Below are 19,010 nucleotides of genomic sequence, written 5' to 3'. Positions count from 1 at the left end.
GACAAACATTTTAATGTAATAGTGACTAGACTTTCAGGTGGCCCTGTCTGGATCTCATTGAAGCTGATATATTCTGAAATGTGGCAATAGCCAGTGGCAAGGATTTGGGTCCTAAATTACATCTCTGAAGCAATATAAAAAGTAGGAATTTAAGTGTGGAGATCTGGAGATAAAGTAGGATAATTTTCTTCTTTTAGTTAAACATTGTCATAAAGTTTATTTTCACTGGAGATTTCTATTTTTTGGAGAAATTTTTGTTGGCATTTGAGCTGAAAGAATGACTTTTGAAGGTTAAACAATACAGCCATTTTTTAAAGAATTAATTTCCCTTTTATTTTACTACTACCTCAATGTAGACAAGCATAAGTTATGTCCATATTGTATAAGCAATATATATATAGATATACAAATTTGATTACAGATAATCATCATGGTTTCCAGCGCATTTTGGTGGGAATAATCCAAGATAATTTCATTCATTAAAGTGAATGGTAAGCAAACCCTAAATGCAAGCCCTGGAGCCTTGTGGATTCCAAAAATTCATGTTCCTCTTTACTTAGCAGGGGGGATAGGGAAAAGAAGGGAAGGGCAACATCAAAAGTAAATAATCAAGCCTTTTATAAGATTAACTTACATTTTGCCAAATGACTTGATCAACAAATCATCAACTTCATGCCAAAGAACCTGACAGAATGGATGCAGTGAGTTTTAATCATTTTGAAATCTTCACTTTGTTTTGTTCTGACCACTTTTGAGGCAGAAACAAAAGTGTTTGTCCTTTTCTTCAATTTAATTATACCCTTTAGTGCTTTCCTTCTTTGGATAGGATGATAAGAAGGCAAAGCAATTCCTATCTCCACTGACTGTATTTTTTCTTTCAGTGTCATCTCCTATGTAGGAGAGTGATCTTACAAAAACTGAAACTTTTCTTCATTGTAGACAGGAATACCTCATCCATTGTTCATATAAGTGCTACACAAGGTTCATTTCAGGGCCTTTTATCACCAAAAGTTATTAAAAGGAAAACATCAGGGGAGATTGCACATAGTACCTTGGATGGCTAAGTAACAATAAGTATGGTTTCTAGAGTCAGGAAAACCTAGATTTAAGTACCATCTCTGATACGAATTAATGTGTCATCATGGATAAATCATTTCACTTTTCTGTGTCCCAGGAATTCTAAGACCATCACCTTGTGTAATGATTTATATTGGTAGAGAAGGTTCCTTACCTGCTCAATGCACCAGTGAACTCTGATTATTGTACTGTCCAGAGGCCTTATTAATTGAATTTTGCTAATCAAGCAATTGGCCTTCATGGTATTTTAAAAATGGCATAGTATAAAGAAAAAAGTTTTGGGGATCAGAGGAAATGAATTCAAATCTCAGCTCTAATAATTACTACCTCTATGATTTTAAGCAAGTCAAGATCATCTCTCTGGGCCTCAGTTTTCCTTATTTCTAAAATGAAAGTGTTGGATTAAATGATCTGTAAGGTTTCTAAGCAGATATAGAGCTCAACAGAAAAGTCCCCAATATCCTTTATGTTTTTGCCTACACGATCCCTTGGAATTGCTCCCTTTCTCCATTCCGCCCCCCCCCCCCTCCCAATCTTTACTTTTGTTTGTATATTTTAATACCTAACTCAAAGCCTATCCTCTTCTGTGCTCAAAGAAGACTTGGAATTGATAGAGACAATAGTTATCTAATTTAGCATGGTTCAGTATAATTGATTTAATCCTACAAGGAGATGTTATGGGCCAGAACTTGAAACAAGGTACTAAGTGGAATTGAAGAGACAATGGTTAAATCTAGTTTAGCATTGATTTAACCCTACAACAAATAATGGTTTCCTAGTGATATAATGACTGGTGTACACTCAGTGTGGAGCATATAAGCTAGGAGCCTTAGCCAGGAGAGAGAATTTGGAGAGACATTCGCAAAGGACTGGCGGCAGGAGCTTAAACTCTCAGAACCAAGGGGAGAAATTCAATTCGATCTCGATCTTCCTGGTGGCTGACCTGGACTCCTGCACTTCCCTCACTAAGACCAAGGCCAGACTGAAAGGCTCTCAAGAAAGCTGCCCATCCCCAGGAAGGAGATAATAAAGGATCTGGACTATAAGAAAGCTAATAGACCCCAGGAAAGGAGACAAGACTTTAAAAGAGACAGTAAAGGATTTGGACTTTAATCCCTGACTGCACTTGTAGTGATTACTCTGAACTGAAACGAAGGCTGTTCCCAGAGACCCCAAGAAAACCTCAACAGAGAACATTACATTTTTAGAGAGAACATTACATCATTCCTTCCTTACTGGACTATAAATTTCATGGGAGCAAGGGTTGCTCTTATGTGAATTTTATCTCCATGCACATAGAATGGCATTCTATACACTTCAATTCAAAAAGCATTTATTAAGTACCTGATATACAAAGAATTGCAGTAAGCACAATAGTGAAGCAAAATAATAAATAGAAAGACAAAACAATCAACATAACAATTTCTGTCATTAAGGAGCTTGCGATTTACTGCAGAATACATCATATGAACAGAGAAGCAAATACAAGATAATTGAAGGAAGAAAAGAAAAACCAGGGAATTTGGAAAAGTTTGGCATGGAAGGTGACACCTAAGTCTTGAAAGGAGCTAAAGATTTTTAGACGAGGAAGTGAGGAGGGATGCATTTTAGGTATGGGGAATAATTTAGTCAAAGGCAAAGACTTGGGAGATGGTATGGTGAACGCCAATTTCACTTCTATGTAAATGATATGAAGAATTATATTATGAAATGTTTAGAAAAGCAGGCTGGTGACATTATGAAGAGTTTGCATTTTATTATGTAGGCAGTAATGAAATATTAAGGATTTTTTAAAGTAGGAAAGTAATCCTTCTTATCTGGGTTTTAGATATTCATTTGGCAGCTATGTTTCCAAAGTAAGAACTGGAAGCAGAGACACCAATTAAGAAGCTATTATAATAATATAGGGGAAGAGATGATGAGGGTTTATACCCTGATGAATACCCTTGTAAATAGTGAAAAGAAAATGGGTGAGAGTTTAATGGAAGTAAAATCAACAAGTCTCAATAGCTGATTGGAGAGGAGGGATAAGGGAGAGATTAAAAAGTTGAGGACAACTAGGGGATGTGAATAGGAGGTACTTAATTAATCTTTGCTGAAAGAATATAATTTTGGAAAGAAGGTTGTTTTGTTTGGTTATCTGATTCTAATTTCAAAATGTTGAATATTTTGAATAGGCAGACTGAATTCTAAACTCCAACACTAAGTTGACTTGATGTGTCTTTGGAATGAGATCAACTCAAAGAAAGCCTGTCATTGATGGTTTTGTTCTTTTAAGACAGCAAAATAAATGTTTGTGTGTGTTTTTCTTTGGGGACAGTTAGGGTACATATCAGATAGAACACTGATCTTGAAATCAGGAAGACATCTTCATGAGTTCAAATCTGGTTGCAAATATTTACTAGCTGAGTGACCCTGGGCCAGTCATTTAACTGTTTGCCTTAGTTTCCTCATCTGTAAAATGAGCTGGAGAAGGAAATGGTAAATGACTCCAGTAAATTTGCCCAGAAAACTCCCCAAGAAGGAATCATGAAGAGTTGGATGCAACTAAACAATAAATAGTATTCAATCATTGAATCAGCTGGCAATCTTATCTGGATGTAGAACATATGCATGGAACTCTAAGAGGTAATGAAGAAAGAAGTGTTTTGGTGAAGTGGCCCCAACTTTGGGAGAACTTTCTGAGTTACATCAGAAATATTCTATTCCTTATATTGTTTAGACATAGAAAATGAAGGGTGCCCTTCCAGATTTTGCTTGTGGTTTTTAAATTAAAATATAATTTATTTGAATTGAAGGACAGAGATGAAGGCACACATTTTATTAATATTTTCTAGTCTGTATGCTTTATGTCGATAGTATGTAGACTGCAGATTGAAGAATAGAAAACTGCTTCTTTCTGAAAATTATACCTTCGAGCTGAATAGGGAGGGCTAAAGAGGAGGGGTTGTGTATAGCTTTTCCAGTGGTTCAGCAATATTTGGGAACTTTTGTGTGAGAACTCCACAGAGGATCGAGTGGGGGTGACAGGAGACTAAGTGGGCCAGTCTCACCAAATATCTCAATGAACTTTGCTAGGAAACTCGATCTTTAACCACTCCACGCCCACCATATATCAGTATTTGTTTTCCAACTGTCTTAAATTGTAAGATGTGTAAGACAGGGAAGGAATGTGAAAAACTCCACTTTGGCAACTGAAGATTATCTGGATGCAAAAGCCCGGCCCACATCTCCCTCCTAGTTCCCTTTTAATTTGCTTATGAGCCATCCTCTAAGGTGAAATGATGCGGGAGTTCTAGATCAAAGCCTGATTTGTGTTGAACGATTCTGTACCGAGAGAACACGCGTTAAGTCTTCCTACTTTAGGAAGCTCCTCCCTTCCTCCTCCAACCTATAGCTTGACACTAATGCCTTGAGACTGGTTTGCCAAACTTTAGAACGTTCTCCCTTCCCCCACTCCGCTGACAGTGAAAATCTCATTCACTTTGATTCGAGGAAGTGGATTTGCAGCAGGAAAGCGGCTTGACCAGCAAGGCTAGCTGGGATACTCCACCAAGTGGTGGAGAGGGGACCATGCTCCCTCTCTCCTCTTTTTCCCCCCTTGCTCTTTTTTCCCTTCTCTCTCCTACAATCCTTTTCCCCCACCCCCACGCCGCCTCCTTCCCTCAAGCTTAAGGCGGATTCCTCTCTCCGGGTTTTCGGACCGCCTTTCCCAAATCCACCTCCCGGGAAGAGCCGCGCTAAGGCGGGGGGGAGGAGGGGGGAGAGAGGGAAGGGAGAGAGGAGAGAGAGGAGAGAGAGGAGAGAGAGGGGAGAGAGAGACAGAGACAGAGACAGAGAGAGACAGAGACAGAGACACAGACACAGAGCGCTCCCCAGAAGTGACTGATGATCAGAGGAAGAGAGCGTGGGGACTAGAGAGGCGGTGCCGGGCTGCGCTGTTTTACTTTCAAACTGAGAAGCACTCGCTTAGACACACTCTCCCTCGCTCTCCTACTCCCATCCAGACAGCAGCAGCAGCTGCAGCAGCACCATCACCAACAGCAGCAGCAGCAGCGGCGGGGGCGGCCGCGGCGGCGACACAGCCCTGAAAAGAGCGAAAGATGGAGCTTAATCATCAGCGTCCGGCGGTTAGCGAGTGAAAACGACTAAAGGCAATTAAAAGTCCCTGGGTTTGTCGTCCCCCACCCACCACCCCCGTCGTTGTCACCCACAGAGGCGCAGGGCGCCAGGGACTTGGGGTGGGGGTGAGTGGTTTTCTGAGGGCTAAGGGATAGGGAGGCAAGGTGTGGGGAGAGTATTCCTCACTTGAAGGAGCTGGAGGAGACTGAAGTAGCTGGAATACTCCTGTCGGTCTGCACAACCTAGACTGCGAATCGTTAGTTTCCCACTGCCTCACCCCCTTGCTTCATTCCTGGACCCTTCCCCTCGAGGTCGTTCCCGGCCTCCCACCCCGCCCAGGTGGAGGCACCCAGCTCCCAGAGAGTGGACTAGGGAGAGACCCAGACACACCGGCGGGGACAGAAAAGTCGCGCTCAGGATTGTTTGCGATGCCTTTTGCCAAGCGGATTGTGGAGCCTCAGTGGCTGTGCCGGCAGAGGCAGCTGGCCCCCGGCCTGGCTGAGGACGGGAGTTCGGGCTGCGAGGAACAGCCAGCTCCTCCGCAGCAGCCACCGCCGCCCCGGCCACTGCTGCAGCAGTCGCCTCCTCATTGGCGGGAGGAGGCTGAGGCACCGAGACCGGAGGAGAAGGACAAGGCGACTGGATTGCTGCTAGTGGAGTCGGCGACCGGGGAGGCGAAACAGCCCCAGCAGCCTCAGCAGTCACAGCCGCAGCCGCTGCAGCAATGGAAAGAGGCATCTGGAACTGCTGCCCAGGCGGAGTCTGCAGTGGTAGCGGCCGGGGCCCCCGGGAGCGAGCCATCTTCTGCGGCCGCAGTGATGCTTATGATGCTAGATTTATGCTCAGTCAGTAATGTGGCCCTGTCTCGGATCCTTCGGCAGCTTTCGGACGTGGCCCGGCACGCGTGCACTCTCTTCCAGGAGATTGAGGGTGACATACAACTGACCCATCGCCGGGTCCGGGCTCTCCAAGGCAAGATCAGTGGCGTCCAGCGCGTCTTGGCCACCATGGATCCCAAGCAAGAGGCAGTACGTAAGTATCTGGACACTTCTCCTTCCTCAGTTTACCACCCCTGGACTTAGCCTTCAGGGGCACTGCGCCCAATGCTGCGCATAGCTTTCCCCACCTTCCTTACATGAAGTCTGGAAGGATTTGGATACCATTGGCTCTCAGTACGTACCCGAACTCCATATCCATCTATAGGACTTGCTAGACTGGCTTGGATACAATTGGATTTGGGGGGCGTATACTCCGAGGTCAGGGAAACCGAGATGAGGAGGAATGAGGGAAAGTTTGGTGGGGCGCCCTCTGGACTAACATACAGACGCAGGTTGAGGTGGAGGTGCGCTAAGAAGGGAGATTATGAGAAATAAATAAGGAGTAAGGATCTCTCCATCTTCTTTTTGCACCTTGGAGGTTTTTCCCTTTTTCCTTTTTCCCCTTGGAGAGAGTGAGTGAAGGAGTTTGGGATTGAAGGTCGGTGGCAGCCGTGATCATTTATGAGCACTTGGAAAGTGCCAGCAGATGTGTGTGTGGTGTGTGTGTGTGTGTATGTGTGTGTGTCTGAGGGATATCCGAGTTTATAGGCGAGATTTGGTGCTTGCTCTATATTTGACATTAGAGAGTAAGGGGGTTGGGGTTTCCTGAACAGCAAGCACCTGGCATGCTGTAGCATGGTATGTGTGTGTGTGGGGGGTGATGGAGGGAGGGAAGGAGAAGGAGGGAGGAAGAGAAAGAGAGAGAGAGAGATAGAGAGAGAGAGAGAGAGAGAGAGAGAGAGAGAGAGAGAGAGAGAGATTTATACTGGAAGTTTCTGAGATTCTGTGAATGAGCTATGTGGAGATTTCTGCGCCAATATCTGCGGCCCAAAGAGTCTGCTGGTTGCAGAGGGAAAATAAAGAATTTAAGGAGAGAAGAGGCAGGCACATGCCTAGGGAAAGAAGACTTGGGAATCTAGTACAAGGTTAAAAACTGTGCAGTCCTCACCTGACACAGCTGGGTAGTCCTTTGCTAATATTAAATGATAGAAAGATGGTAGCTCTTTGGTAAGGCTTTCCAAAACAGAGTACAAACATTACTCTCTATCTCTGTAGGGCACATATTTGGAAACATAGACACATGTGTGTATCGTTCTTAGCTATAGATCTTTATATGCAACCACAGCCTTTGCAGGGTTACTCAGAGGACTGATGTGCATCTATCTGTGTGGCATCTGAAGCAGTTTGGGTTGGAATATGAGAGATGATGTCAGTGGTTTCTGACATATAAGAAGCTTCCTGTCTAGGATTTCTGATATTGCTGCATATGAGCTAGTAAAAGGGTTGGCTGCTAGATGGGGGGGGATGTTGAAGGTGGGGGTGGGAGTAGATCATGGGGGTGGAGGATCTCCTAGGGAATTTTCCAGGCATCTCAGATAGTCATCCAAAATCCAGCCTTCTCACCATACTCCAATGCAAATTTGCCCCTGCCTTAAGAATGCTTCTAACTTCATGATGGAAATGATGTTTTAAAATGTGTATGTATACATATATACACACATTTTATATATACATAATACACACACACACACACATATATATATATATATATATATATATATATATAAACAATTGATGTTCATGATCAGTTTTCATAGCTATGAAGACCTGGAGTTGGACTAATGACTGTTGTTCAAAGAAGAACTATTATGGTGATGAATTCTGGAAAGAATTAGGACTATCATGGGAAAAGTAATATTTTATTTTTGTTATTTGCAATGAGTACTTTAATCCTGCTCCTTTTTCATTCCAAATCTAAAGTGGGGACAGGCTCTATACTTCCAACAGTTGTTAATATCTGTGTAGTATGGTTTAAGTTAGTGATGATTTCACATAAATAATAGCTGGAGAAAAGGTTCGCAGACTGTGAGTGGTGTCTACATTTCCCAAATGTTTGTGAATATGTAATTTTCTTTGGTTAGGTTTCATATACTGGAAATCAGGCCAATAATAACAGATGTATCATCCTTTTACTGCTTTCCATAGGGGCAAAGGGGCATAGGGGCAATCACCTTTAGATACATTGAATTGAATATAATCTTTTATGTTATTTGATGTGTGAAAAATAATCATTAATAACTAAAAGAGAGGTTTTCCTCCCTTTTTTCAAAGTCTCTAAGTTCATGGTGAGCAAATACAGTTGATATAGACATTATCTACTTTGGTTGAGCATATAATTAGACACACACACACACAAACACACACACACACACAAACATACACACACACAAAGCTGTGAGAGTAAAGTAACTTATTTAATAACCTTATTTAGAAAGAGAATAAAAATCTGTCAGGCTTAATTTTTCTTCCTTAAAGATCATATTAGAAAAGCTTGTATGCAGAGCTCTCTTCCTCCTCAAATATATTTAGCATAGTATTGTACTAGTTTGATCTTTGAAGGTATCAGTCTTAGGAGAGAAGGATACCTTATACTCTGATTTTTCCTTTAGGACTTTTATCTCCCTTTCTCATGGCTGATGTTCCAGGGAATTACCAAAGGGAGGAGGGGCTTAGAAATCCTTCTTCTTCTAACTTGATAGTCTACATGTGCCCCTTTCTTTCTTAAACCTCCGTAACTTCCTACCTTCTGCATTTAAACTATTTATAACACCCAACATGCCTCACACCCCAGTGAAGTTCTCTTATAAATGTTGTTTCCTGCTCAGATACTCTTACTGCTTGTTCTGAGAAGTAAGATGATGAAATGTTTGTTTACTATTTAGCTTTACTCTCAAAAAGGTAATTTCCTACCAGGTTTTAATATTTTTTAAAAAATCATTTCAAGCATTATAATAGTTCAAAGAGTCAATGGGGATAATTGGTAAAAGATAGATGTGGTTTTCCATCTTTGGTAGATAAAAAGAATCATCTGTCAGTGAATGGGCCAGTTGGTTGGAATCAATGACACACAGTCAAGCTAGAATCTAAACTTGATTGTTCTTTGGGAGACACAAGAGTGAATTTCCTCACTCAGATCCATTTTAGGGTCTATGGTCTTGGATTACTCAATCTCTTTGTGGTTTGGTTTCTTCCCCTCAGCCCCAAATTAGAACAGTTTTCAATCAACGGGGAAGGGCACTTTTGAAGAACCATCATTGATTATCTTTTCATCTAGTGCAAAAAAAATAAGTATAGACTATGGCATACAGGACAACTGAGGCAATTAGGTTGCTGGGAGGGAAGATTGATGAAAGGTATAGTATGACACACACACACACACACACACACACACACATATATATATATATATATATATATATATAAATGAAGGCTTTTTAGTCTGTCCAGACTCTTACTTCCTATCCTCTACTAATCTATAGGGACTGGCTTCCTCCCCCTCTTCTGATACACTTTCTCTCTACTCTTTCCCCTACCAACTCCTTTGGGAGCTTAGGCCAAGAGATTATGATAGAGGCAGAAGAAACTTGTTCCTTCAGAAAAGAAAAGAGTTTCATCTTCCCTATTCCCTTAACATCAGTGCTTGGAGCAAAGCCCTGAATTCTAGCTAGTTAGGACTCTATATATTTCCTTTTCATCTTCTTGAGGTTCATTTGTTTTCTACATTATGTTTCATATACAGGGGAAACCCTAAATTGCTATATTGCATTAGTGTATGCCTATGTAGTTAGTACAATGATTTGAAAGAAATAATACTATGTGTCTCTTTCTTTATCTGCTGATGGGATGAATTTGTATCATAGCATATGAAAATTCTATTATACTGGACCTCCTTAGGTTCTTCCATGTTATAATATGATAACTAAAAAATTGTAGCTGGTCAATAGAAGAATGTTTTTCTGTGAAACTAAGCCCAGTGAAGAACCTCATGGAGTGTGTGTATTTCATAGTTTTCCAAACTGATGGCTCTTAGACAGGTTTAGTGTTAATGTGATCACACTTTCAAGCATCCTGGTATAATTTTATTCTTAAAATTGGCACAGACTTGATCTTAATCACTTTCAGATGAGGGTTTTCAGAGTTTGCTGAAACTTTTTCATCATGCTGCCTCACCAAAGGATCTTATAATTCCCACATTACGCCCTCCACCAAAAGTCATCAATTTGTCTTATAATAGCTGCCACCACCAAACAGCTGTTCATAACTCCAAAGTTAAGAGGTTAAGAGGTTAAGATCTGGAGCAACAAATCTTAAAGATTTGGGAAATAGCGGAAAGGGGGAGTATGAAGAGAAAAGTATGCTGAGAAGGTCAAATATGAGGAAAGGGCGAACACGTTGGTTCACATAATCCACAGTTCAGCACTGATATCACTAATAGGCATTTTGAATTCTGTACTTCCCTTGTCTCTGGCTTAGTGGAACTGACCTTCTAAGGAGATCCCAGTTTGGGAAATACCATTCCATCCAGAGCAATTGCATACAACTTTAAACTTCAAAAGAAATTTCCAGTAGCTCTTTGGATGAGATTGACTCTTTTCGTTTATGCCAGCTCTAATCATGGGATTTCCTTTTGTTAGGACGGCTTCTTTCTTTTATACTCTGGGTCTTTGCATTCAAGCTAGCAGAAATCAGAGAGATCTGGTTAATATACTTGCTTGAGTGTTTCTATAATGCTGCCATTCTTTTTCCATTGAAGCATTATGAAAATCTAACAGCTTCATTAAAATATGTTTTAACCCCATCACAAAATAATCAAAAATAGAGCAATTTTTCAGAGGGTAATAATTCACGGTTTCAATTTCCTCATCACCAGTCATAACATCAGATTTCTTTCTAGGGTTTTGGATTTTGCCTAGAATTGAGCTTTTAAATAAAAAATAATTTGACTGATTTACATAGAAAGTTCTTGATACCATGTTGTGGTTTATGTTCCTAAAATGGCAACAATGAATATTTTTCCTTCCTGCATATGATGGTATTTTTTTTTACAAAGTGGCATTGAATAAATGAGAGACCCCCTTAAGCTCTCAAAAATACTGACAGTCTGAGTCATAATTTCAGATTCACTGTGAATCATCATTACATTTAATTTGCTAAAACATCAAGATAGTGAACCTCTCCTTTGTTACTTTTTTGATTGAACAAGAAAAATTGTCATCTTTTAGTATCTATGATAGGGGTTTCAGTGGCACATAGGCTCTTGACAGGGCAGGTACTATTTCATGTTGTAACTAAGTCTCTCCAGTATCTAGCTGACTACTTTAAACATTGTAGGTAATTTAAAATGTTTGTCAAGTAGGATTGAATTGAATATACAAAGAAGACATTTAAAGATAAAGTTCAGAGATGTTAGGTCCAATCCCCTGATTTTATTGCTGAGGTCCAGAGAGATTAAGTGAGTTTTCCAAAATGAGCCAGAATTGAGACCAACATGTTCTGATTCCAAATCTAGAATTATTTCCACTGAATAATGCAGCCTGTTTTGTTTGTTTGTTTTATGTTTTGATTAGTAAAAAATGATATAATGAACACACATTTTAAAGGAGGGTTTCTTGTATGGCAGATGAGCTGTGGAAGTAACTTTATTTCTAAGGTTCTCAATGAACCTGGCTTCATTGGTAAGTGGGCCATAAGCACTGCAATCTGGGAACTGTTTCAAAACTCTGGGAATCTTATCTTAGGGCCTAAATGTATTGATACAAAGTTTTGTAGATGTTTACACAAATAAAAGTGTTTTCACAGAATTAACTATTAAGAATGAGAAGGCATATTGAATATTGTAATATTGAAACATTACTCTCAAGAACTTGTCTTCCAAATCTTAGTTTTGTACAGTGTATGACCACTACATGAGTACTTGAAAATGAAATTTATTGAGAATAAAAGTGACCCACAGGAGAGTCAAAGAATATTAGCTTTGGAGAAGACTTTGGTGATCATTTAGTTCAACCACCCAAAGCAGTTACTGGCACATAATATTTAATAAATGTTTTATTAAATCATTCATTTGAACTGAAATCTGTCTACCCATATCTTCTATTCCATTCTTACTCTTTCCACATGGTAGAAGGGTACTTGAACTAGTGTGCCATATTTTTTCTCTAGTGTACCATCTTTTCCTCAACCCTCAATTTTCTGGTTTCCAGGCTAAATCACTCCTGGTCCTTAAATCATTTCTTATGTGATATGATTTCCCATCCCTTAATATCTTGGTTACCCTATTCCTTACAGATCACTTCAATTCAGCAAGCATGTATAAACCACATGTGCAAGACTTTGTGTTAGGGTCTGGTATTCTAAGGTCAAAAATAAAATAACACCATATTCAAGGAGTTTATATCCTACTAGGCAAAGGTGAAGGGTAGGGGTAGAGATACAATATAAACCTAAATGAATAAATATAAAATGTGTGGGTATGTATGTGTGAGTAAAGACCTACTGTATTTGAGTTGTGTTCTATAGGAAGCCTGGGATTTTGTGAAGTAGAGATGAGTAGGGAGTACATTCCAGTTAAGAGATTTTGCAAGATATATTATTGTACATGGAACAGATAGTTGATTAGTTTTCTAATTTGTAAGTTGTTAATATTGCTTTTGGGTCATAAATGAACACAATAGTAGATGTAGTCTGAACAGTGAAGTAGAACTATTACCATCCTGTACTTATACTGTATGCAGTATTGCATTAGGTTTTTATTATATTTTAAGGGTTTGTTTTTATTTGTTTTAACAATTCTTTTATACTCTGGGATCATATTGATCCACCCAATTAATTACCCCTACATCTTTTCATAAAAGATTTGTTTTTGTATTGATAGTGTTTGTTTTTAAGACATCTATAAATATTTCCCAATGTATCTCTCCTCAAGAATCCTTATAAAGAACCATCACCTAAAATACAGAATAAAAAAGAGGGGGAAAACAGTTCATAAAATTAGCCAACATATCAACATAATTGGTAATATATATTTTATACACTCATATTGCTTTCCAAAATAGAAAGAATTCTATTAAGCTGTGTATTAGTATGTCTGTTTTTTGCAGAACCCTTTAAATACTCCATTTCAGGAATTTTCACGTGAATTACTGTTGAATGTTGTTTGTCACATCCTTAATTTATGCTGTTAATTTTTAATCTAGTTGGAGGATTTTATATTTGTTTCTATTAAACACCATTGTTTTTGATCATTCTTCTAGCCTCCAGTAATAGCTTTGGTTTTGAATCTTGATTCCATCATCCAGTATTTGTTATCCTAATCTGCTTTGAGTATCTGTAGATTTGTTAAAATATTTTAATCCATGTTATTAATAAAAATGCTGACCAGGACAAAGAGGAAAACAGAAACTTATAATGTATCACTAGAGTTCTTATTCTAGCTCTAGTAGTTCATTAATCCATATTCTTTGCTTAGCAAGAAAGTATGAGGCAAACAAACTGCATTATTATTTATCCCACATTTTATTATTCCCTCTGGTCCACAAAGATGTCATAAGAGATTTTGTCAAATAACTGGCTGAAATAAAAATCCAATGTAGTTAAAATATATCTCCTCTCTATCTTGTAACACCATAAAAAAGGGAAATAAGGTTGTTTGGCAAGACTTGTTTTTGATGAATTAATGAATTGGGCTGATTGATACCAAATATGTGGTATCAAAGAGAGAATGGGGTTCTTTATAATAGTGTTTGTTATTCAAGATACAACTTCTCCCCCCCTCCCAAATATAATGCACAGTAGGAAACTGTGCTTTTAATGTCCACAAAATATAGAAGACCCTCAAGTCTGAAGAGAGCCAAACATTTCCATACTATGATTCTAAGATCCCTTTAAAAAAGAGAATTTGGTTGGGGTTCTTGCTGTTTCTTTTCCTTTCTTTTTCTTTTTTTTTTAGAGACTTACTAAGAATCTTATTTCCATGATTCCTTTTCATTAGAGAAATGATATAAGTAGATTGCCTAAATACCCTTTTATATAATTGGGAAGTTGACTTTTTGTACTGGTGCTTCAATCAGGTTAATCTTTTGCTTTCTTAAAACAGGTAGAAACCTCAAGTTAAGTTCAAGATGCTGGGTCAATAATGGTAGTTTTTCTAAGGAAATAATTTTGTATGCTATTCTTTGTATTTTTACCTTAAAACAAGACTGATGGGGGGAAAAACTACTTTAAAAAGAAAGTAAACACTATTTCTTTGATATTGTTGGTCAATTAGATTATTTTGTCCTATAGTAAAATTAGAAATATATTTCCTATTAGAGGAGAAAATAATAAAATTCCTACTATATTTTAGCAATACTTTAGTCTATATTATAAAAGGAAAGAGAGTGAAATATGATGGAATCTACAGAGTTCAAATCTGCTGACTTTGAACCCCTTAAAACCATTTGACCAAGTCATCTCATGAAAAGTCTTTTCTCACCCCATTCCCTCATTAAAAAGAAAGAAAAACAAAACATGTATAGTCAAAACAAGTATAGATATATATCTATATCTATAGTTAAGCACAACAAATTCTCGCATTTGCTATGTCCAAAAATACATACATACATAATACATACACAATTCAATCATTTTCAGTTGTGTTTGAATCCCAAGATGGCAGCTAGCTACTTTTGATCTCCCAATTCTAAGGAGCTTTAAGGGATTAAGGGGAATTGTTTCCAGGACCATAACTCATGACCCCCATAGGTATGTTTCCTCTATTAACCATGGCTCATATCAATTAGTCAGAATTATTTAGCTCTGACAGAAGGGATATTTTGCTAAAACGGGGTTATAAGAATTGGAAACATTTTCCCAAGTACCTATGACATATACTCCCCTCCAGTATATCAGAGTCTGGGGGAAAGTAGGCTTAAGTTTAGGGCAAATCTGACAAGGCAGGGGTAGAGAGGTAATTTATAGTGGTTGGATGTTTTTTGATGGAATAATCTAGATATTCCTCTTAGATATAATGTACCTTTCTACTAGCAGTTCTTGTAGAATCCTGTTTGTTCTCAGTTCCTGATGCTTATGTGGCTACTAGATATTGCTGTTTTGGGAACACTTTTAGAATACCAATAAATTCTCTGACTCTTCAAAGTTCACAAAGTCATCCCTTGATCAAAGGAAAGAAAGAAACAGAGACTTACTCTTCTTTGCCTTTTCCAAAGAGATTTTTTGCTCAGGAGCCTCAGGAACTGAAAAAAAGAGACAGAAAGAGCTTGATTTACTTAAGTTCAAACAATTGTAAGGTTTTAGGTAGAAGAATTTTTGTGGGCACAAGTAAAAGATAAAGCCCCAGGTTTGGAGGCCCTTATTATGGTCTGGAATCTGGAGCTGTCCCATGAGAAAGCTAAAATGACATTTGAAGATATTATAACTATTAAATTAGAAAAACTTAAGAATAGGAAAAAAATCAGATGAACAGCCATATTTTCAGCTTTTTAAGTTGTTCCTTGACATCTGGATAAGGAAGATTCTTTTTGGATTTTTCTGATTGTTTGATATAAATACACCTGTAATTGTGAAATCAGAAATCCTCATACTTTTTAGTCACTTGACTTTTAGCAAAATTAATTAAAAAATTAAAAAACCCCACAGCAATGAAAATTCATGGGTTCATAGAATATTAGAGCTAGAAGAGGGATAACATCCAAAAGAATCATAATGTTCATTAGCAGTATAATAACAATATTTAAGTTCCTTTCTAACATGCATCTGGACTCTATTCTTAGAGCCTTTATTTATATTTTAATAATGCAAGTAAAGCTATATATATTTTTTAAATTTAGCCTTAGAGGTCTGTTAGCATCAGCCTTCCTCTCATATCACCTCCAAAACAAGTGGTTCTCTTTTACAAGATTGTAGATATTTATTGTGAGATTAATTTTACAGATTTATTGGAGGCAACATATATGAAAAATTTAAAAAGTCAATCTCTTTATATATGAATTCATATTTGTTGTTTAGTTGTGTTCGACTCTATATGACTCCATCGACAGGGGGTTTTGTTGCCAAAGATATTAGAATGGTTTTGCCATTTCTTTCTCCAGCCCCTTTTACAGATGAGGAAACTAAGGTGAACAGGATAAAGTGACTTGCCCAGTTTCAGATAGCTAAGTTAAGTGTTAGAAGTAGGATTTGAACTCAGATATTCCTCCAAGCCCAGTGTTCTATCTGCTTCACACAAGTTCAAACACAAAAATCAATTAATGGTTTTAAATTGGGAGGTGGAATTTGGCAGGAACCTAGTGAGAGAAAGACAGACAGACAAACAGACACAGAGAGAGACAGAGAGCAAGAGATACACACATGTACACATAGAAACAGAAATAGAGAGACATAGAGAGACATATTGAGAGAGACAGAACAAGAGATACACATATGTACAGAGAGAGAGAGAGAGAGAGAGAAGAGAGAGAGAGGGGAAAGAGAGAGAGAGAGAGAAAGAGAGAGAGAGAGAGAGAGAGAGAAGAAATAACTTTAGATGAGAGAAATGATTCTGGAGCAAAATTTAAGTATCAGATGTCATCCTCTTGTTTTTTGTTCCACTTTTGCCTTTGCTAATTAAAATGACTCTTATTGCTTAAAGAAATGTATATTGCATATATATAGTTTTATTTTAACTCTTCAAGCAATTAAGTGACAGCTAAATAGAATGTAGGACTAGGAGTCAGGAAAAAACCTGAATTTGAATCCTACCTTAGGTACTGTGTATTCTTGTGCAAATCATTTTATTTTTTCAGAATGAGTTTTCTCATCTGTAAAATGGCAATATTAATAACATATACCATACAGGGTAGATAATATATGCAAAATGCTTTGCAAACCTCCATAAATGCCAATTGGTACCTATTGCTCTTTGTTGGCAAAGTGGAAAATGGGCCAGATTATTTCTTAGAGCTTATATCTTTGCAACAAGGCCTCAGGTCATCAAAAATGTATTACCTTTTTATGGGAAAAAGGAAGTTTCTTCTAGTGTTTTGGAGTGATTTTTCAAGTCAAAATTTTCAGAAATTGTACAGAAAAGAAAAGAAAAACCTCAATTCCCAGCTTGTATTTGTAGAAGTCTTGTGTGTGTGTGTGTGTGTGTGTGTGTGTGTGTATGTTTTATATCCTACAAATGTAGCTCCTTAAATTGTATTCCTGTAAATTGTTTTGATTGTGATATGTAATCTTTCCTATTGACCAGTTAGTTCAGGTGAATTAACTGAATTATATATATTCAAGTTTCATTTTGAAACTTTTAGTCCATAGATAGTCTACAATCTACAAACATATAAGTCTACAATGTAGACTATCCACAGGATTACAAACTGTACATGTAATCCCAAGCAGCTATTTCAGAGATGCCCATATCTTTTTGTCTTTGGTTTTCAGGGGGACTAGATACAGTAATATGACTAGATCAGTGCAAAACCATCACTGATAATAGGCCAGTCTTATCTTCTTTCCAGGTGAAGGATAGCTAACTAATTGCCCTCATCTCTCTGCTGTTGCTTCTTTCTGCTTTAGAAATTCTATTGCAGGCTTTCGAAAGGGCTCAGAAAAGAAAAGACACACTCTGTCTAAAGTTGTTTGTCCAATGTCATTGCACGGTAACATTAAGACATTATAAACAAATACTATCTTAAAATCCATTATTTGTTCAGTCACCTGTACACCTAAAATTCTACCCTGTACTCCCAATTTCCAGTGCTGTTTTGTCTAACACTATGTATTTGTGCAACCAACTAATAAGGTCTGGGGTGTGTCTGGAAGCAACTATTGTGGGGCTCTTGGGCTTTGAAAAATGCCCTCGAGAATGTTGTGGGAATTGTCTTAAAATTTTAACCACATTGGAGCATTTCAGAGAACTTCCCTATTTGAAGTTATCAGGGCTTCAGTGGTAAACTCTCTTCTTCTCCTCACCTATAGTCACTTATATTTTTATGTGCTCCATATATAGCAATTATGGGTCTGATTGATCCAAACTTCCTGAATTGTAGCCCTTTTCCTGGCCTCATGTATGATATATTATAGCACAGTGGAAAGAATATTTACTTTATTTGAAATCAGAAAATCAGTCTCTACTCCTACCTGTGTAATATTGGGCAAGACTTTGCTCCTCCTCCTCATCGTCTAGAAAATTAAGGGGATTGGACTAAATGAACTCAAAGGATTCTTTGTAGATAATCTCAAGGTACAAAGTTTACCTTCTGTGCTTGATCCAGTTTTGGAACTCCCTTTGCCTATAAATTTATATGTATGTATATATGTGTATACACACACACATATATAACTTTATATATATACTTCAATGTCTATGTATATATGAATGTATACATGTATATGTGTATATATATATGCAAGCATGTGCATGCATATTGCTACATGCATATACATGCGCACATATATGCACACATATACATGTATGCATGGACATATTGACATTTATTTATTTTTAATAAAATGTATTCTTTATATTTTTTAGTAATCTTCTGATTAAATTCAACTTTGATATTATTTACATTTTTCATATTTTGTCAACAAAGACAAGAATAACAGTAACATTGGCATTTATAAGGAAAATTCTTCTCTACTCAAAACATGAATAATTGACATCAAATGTGACATTTTTCATGGAGACAGTTTAAGCCCCTTATAGCTCTGCCTAGCTTTCAACTCTTTATCATCTCTTCTAAATAAAACTAAATATGGCTTCCAAGTAAACTTCCAGGTTGGAGTCATGTTAAAACATTTTTATAATTTTTGGTGTTTATCTAATACATACATACATATATATATATATGTGTGTGTGTGTGTGTGTGTATATATATATATATATATGCACACATGGACATAGGGATATTTAGAGATCTCTGTATATATGCATATCTGTACAGGTATATATGTATA

The 19,010-nt window shown here is 37.7% G+C and overlaps 1 protein-coding gene across 2 annotated transcripts in view; it reads left to right on the top strand.

Moving 5' to 3' along the window:
• The first annotated feature begins 4,772 nt into the window (after positions 1-4,772).
• NHS (NHS actin remodeling regulator) overlaps positions 4,773-19,010 on the top strand; it is a 449,010-nt gene continuing 434,772 nt past the window's right edge. For both annotated transcript variants that reach the window (XM_031958934.1, XM_031958933.1), the window contains exon 1: positions 4,773-6,231. In XM_031958934.1, the coding sequence (XP_031814794.1) occupies positions 5,628-6,231 (604 nt within the window). In that variant the 5' untranslated portion in view covers positions 4,773-5,627. The remainder of the gene's footprint in view (positions 6,232-19,010) is intronic.

Source organism: Sarcophilus harrisii, chromosome 3 (genome assembly GCF_902635505.1).
Source record: "Sarcophilus harrisii chromosome 3, mSarHar1.11, whole genome shotgun sequence".
Lineage (NCBI taxonomy): Eukaryota > Metazoa > Chordata > Mammalia > Dasyuromorphia > Dasyuridae > Sarcophilus > Sarcophilus harrisii.
The sequence above is the reverse complement of the archived record's forward strand: the minus strand, read 5'-3'. Positions and strand labels throughout refer to the sequence as shown.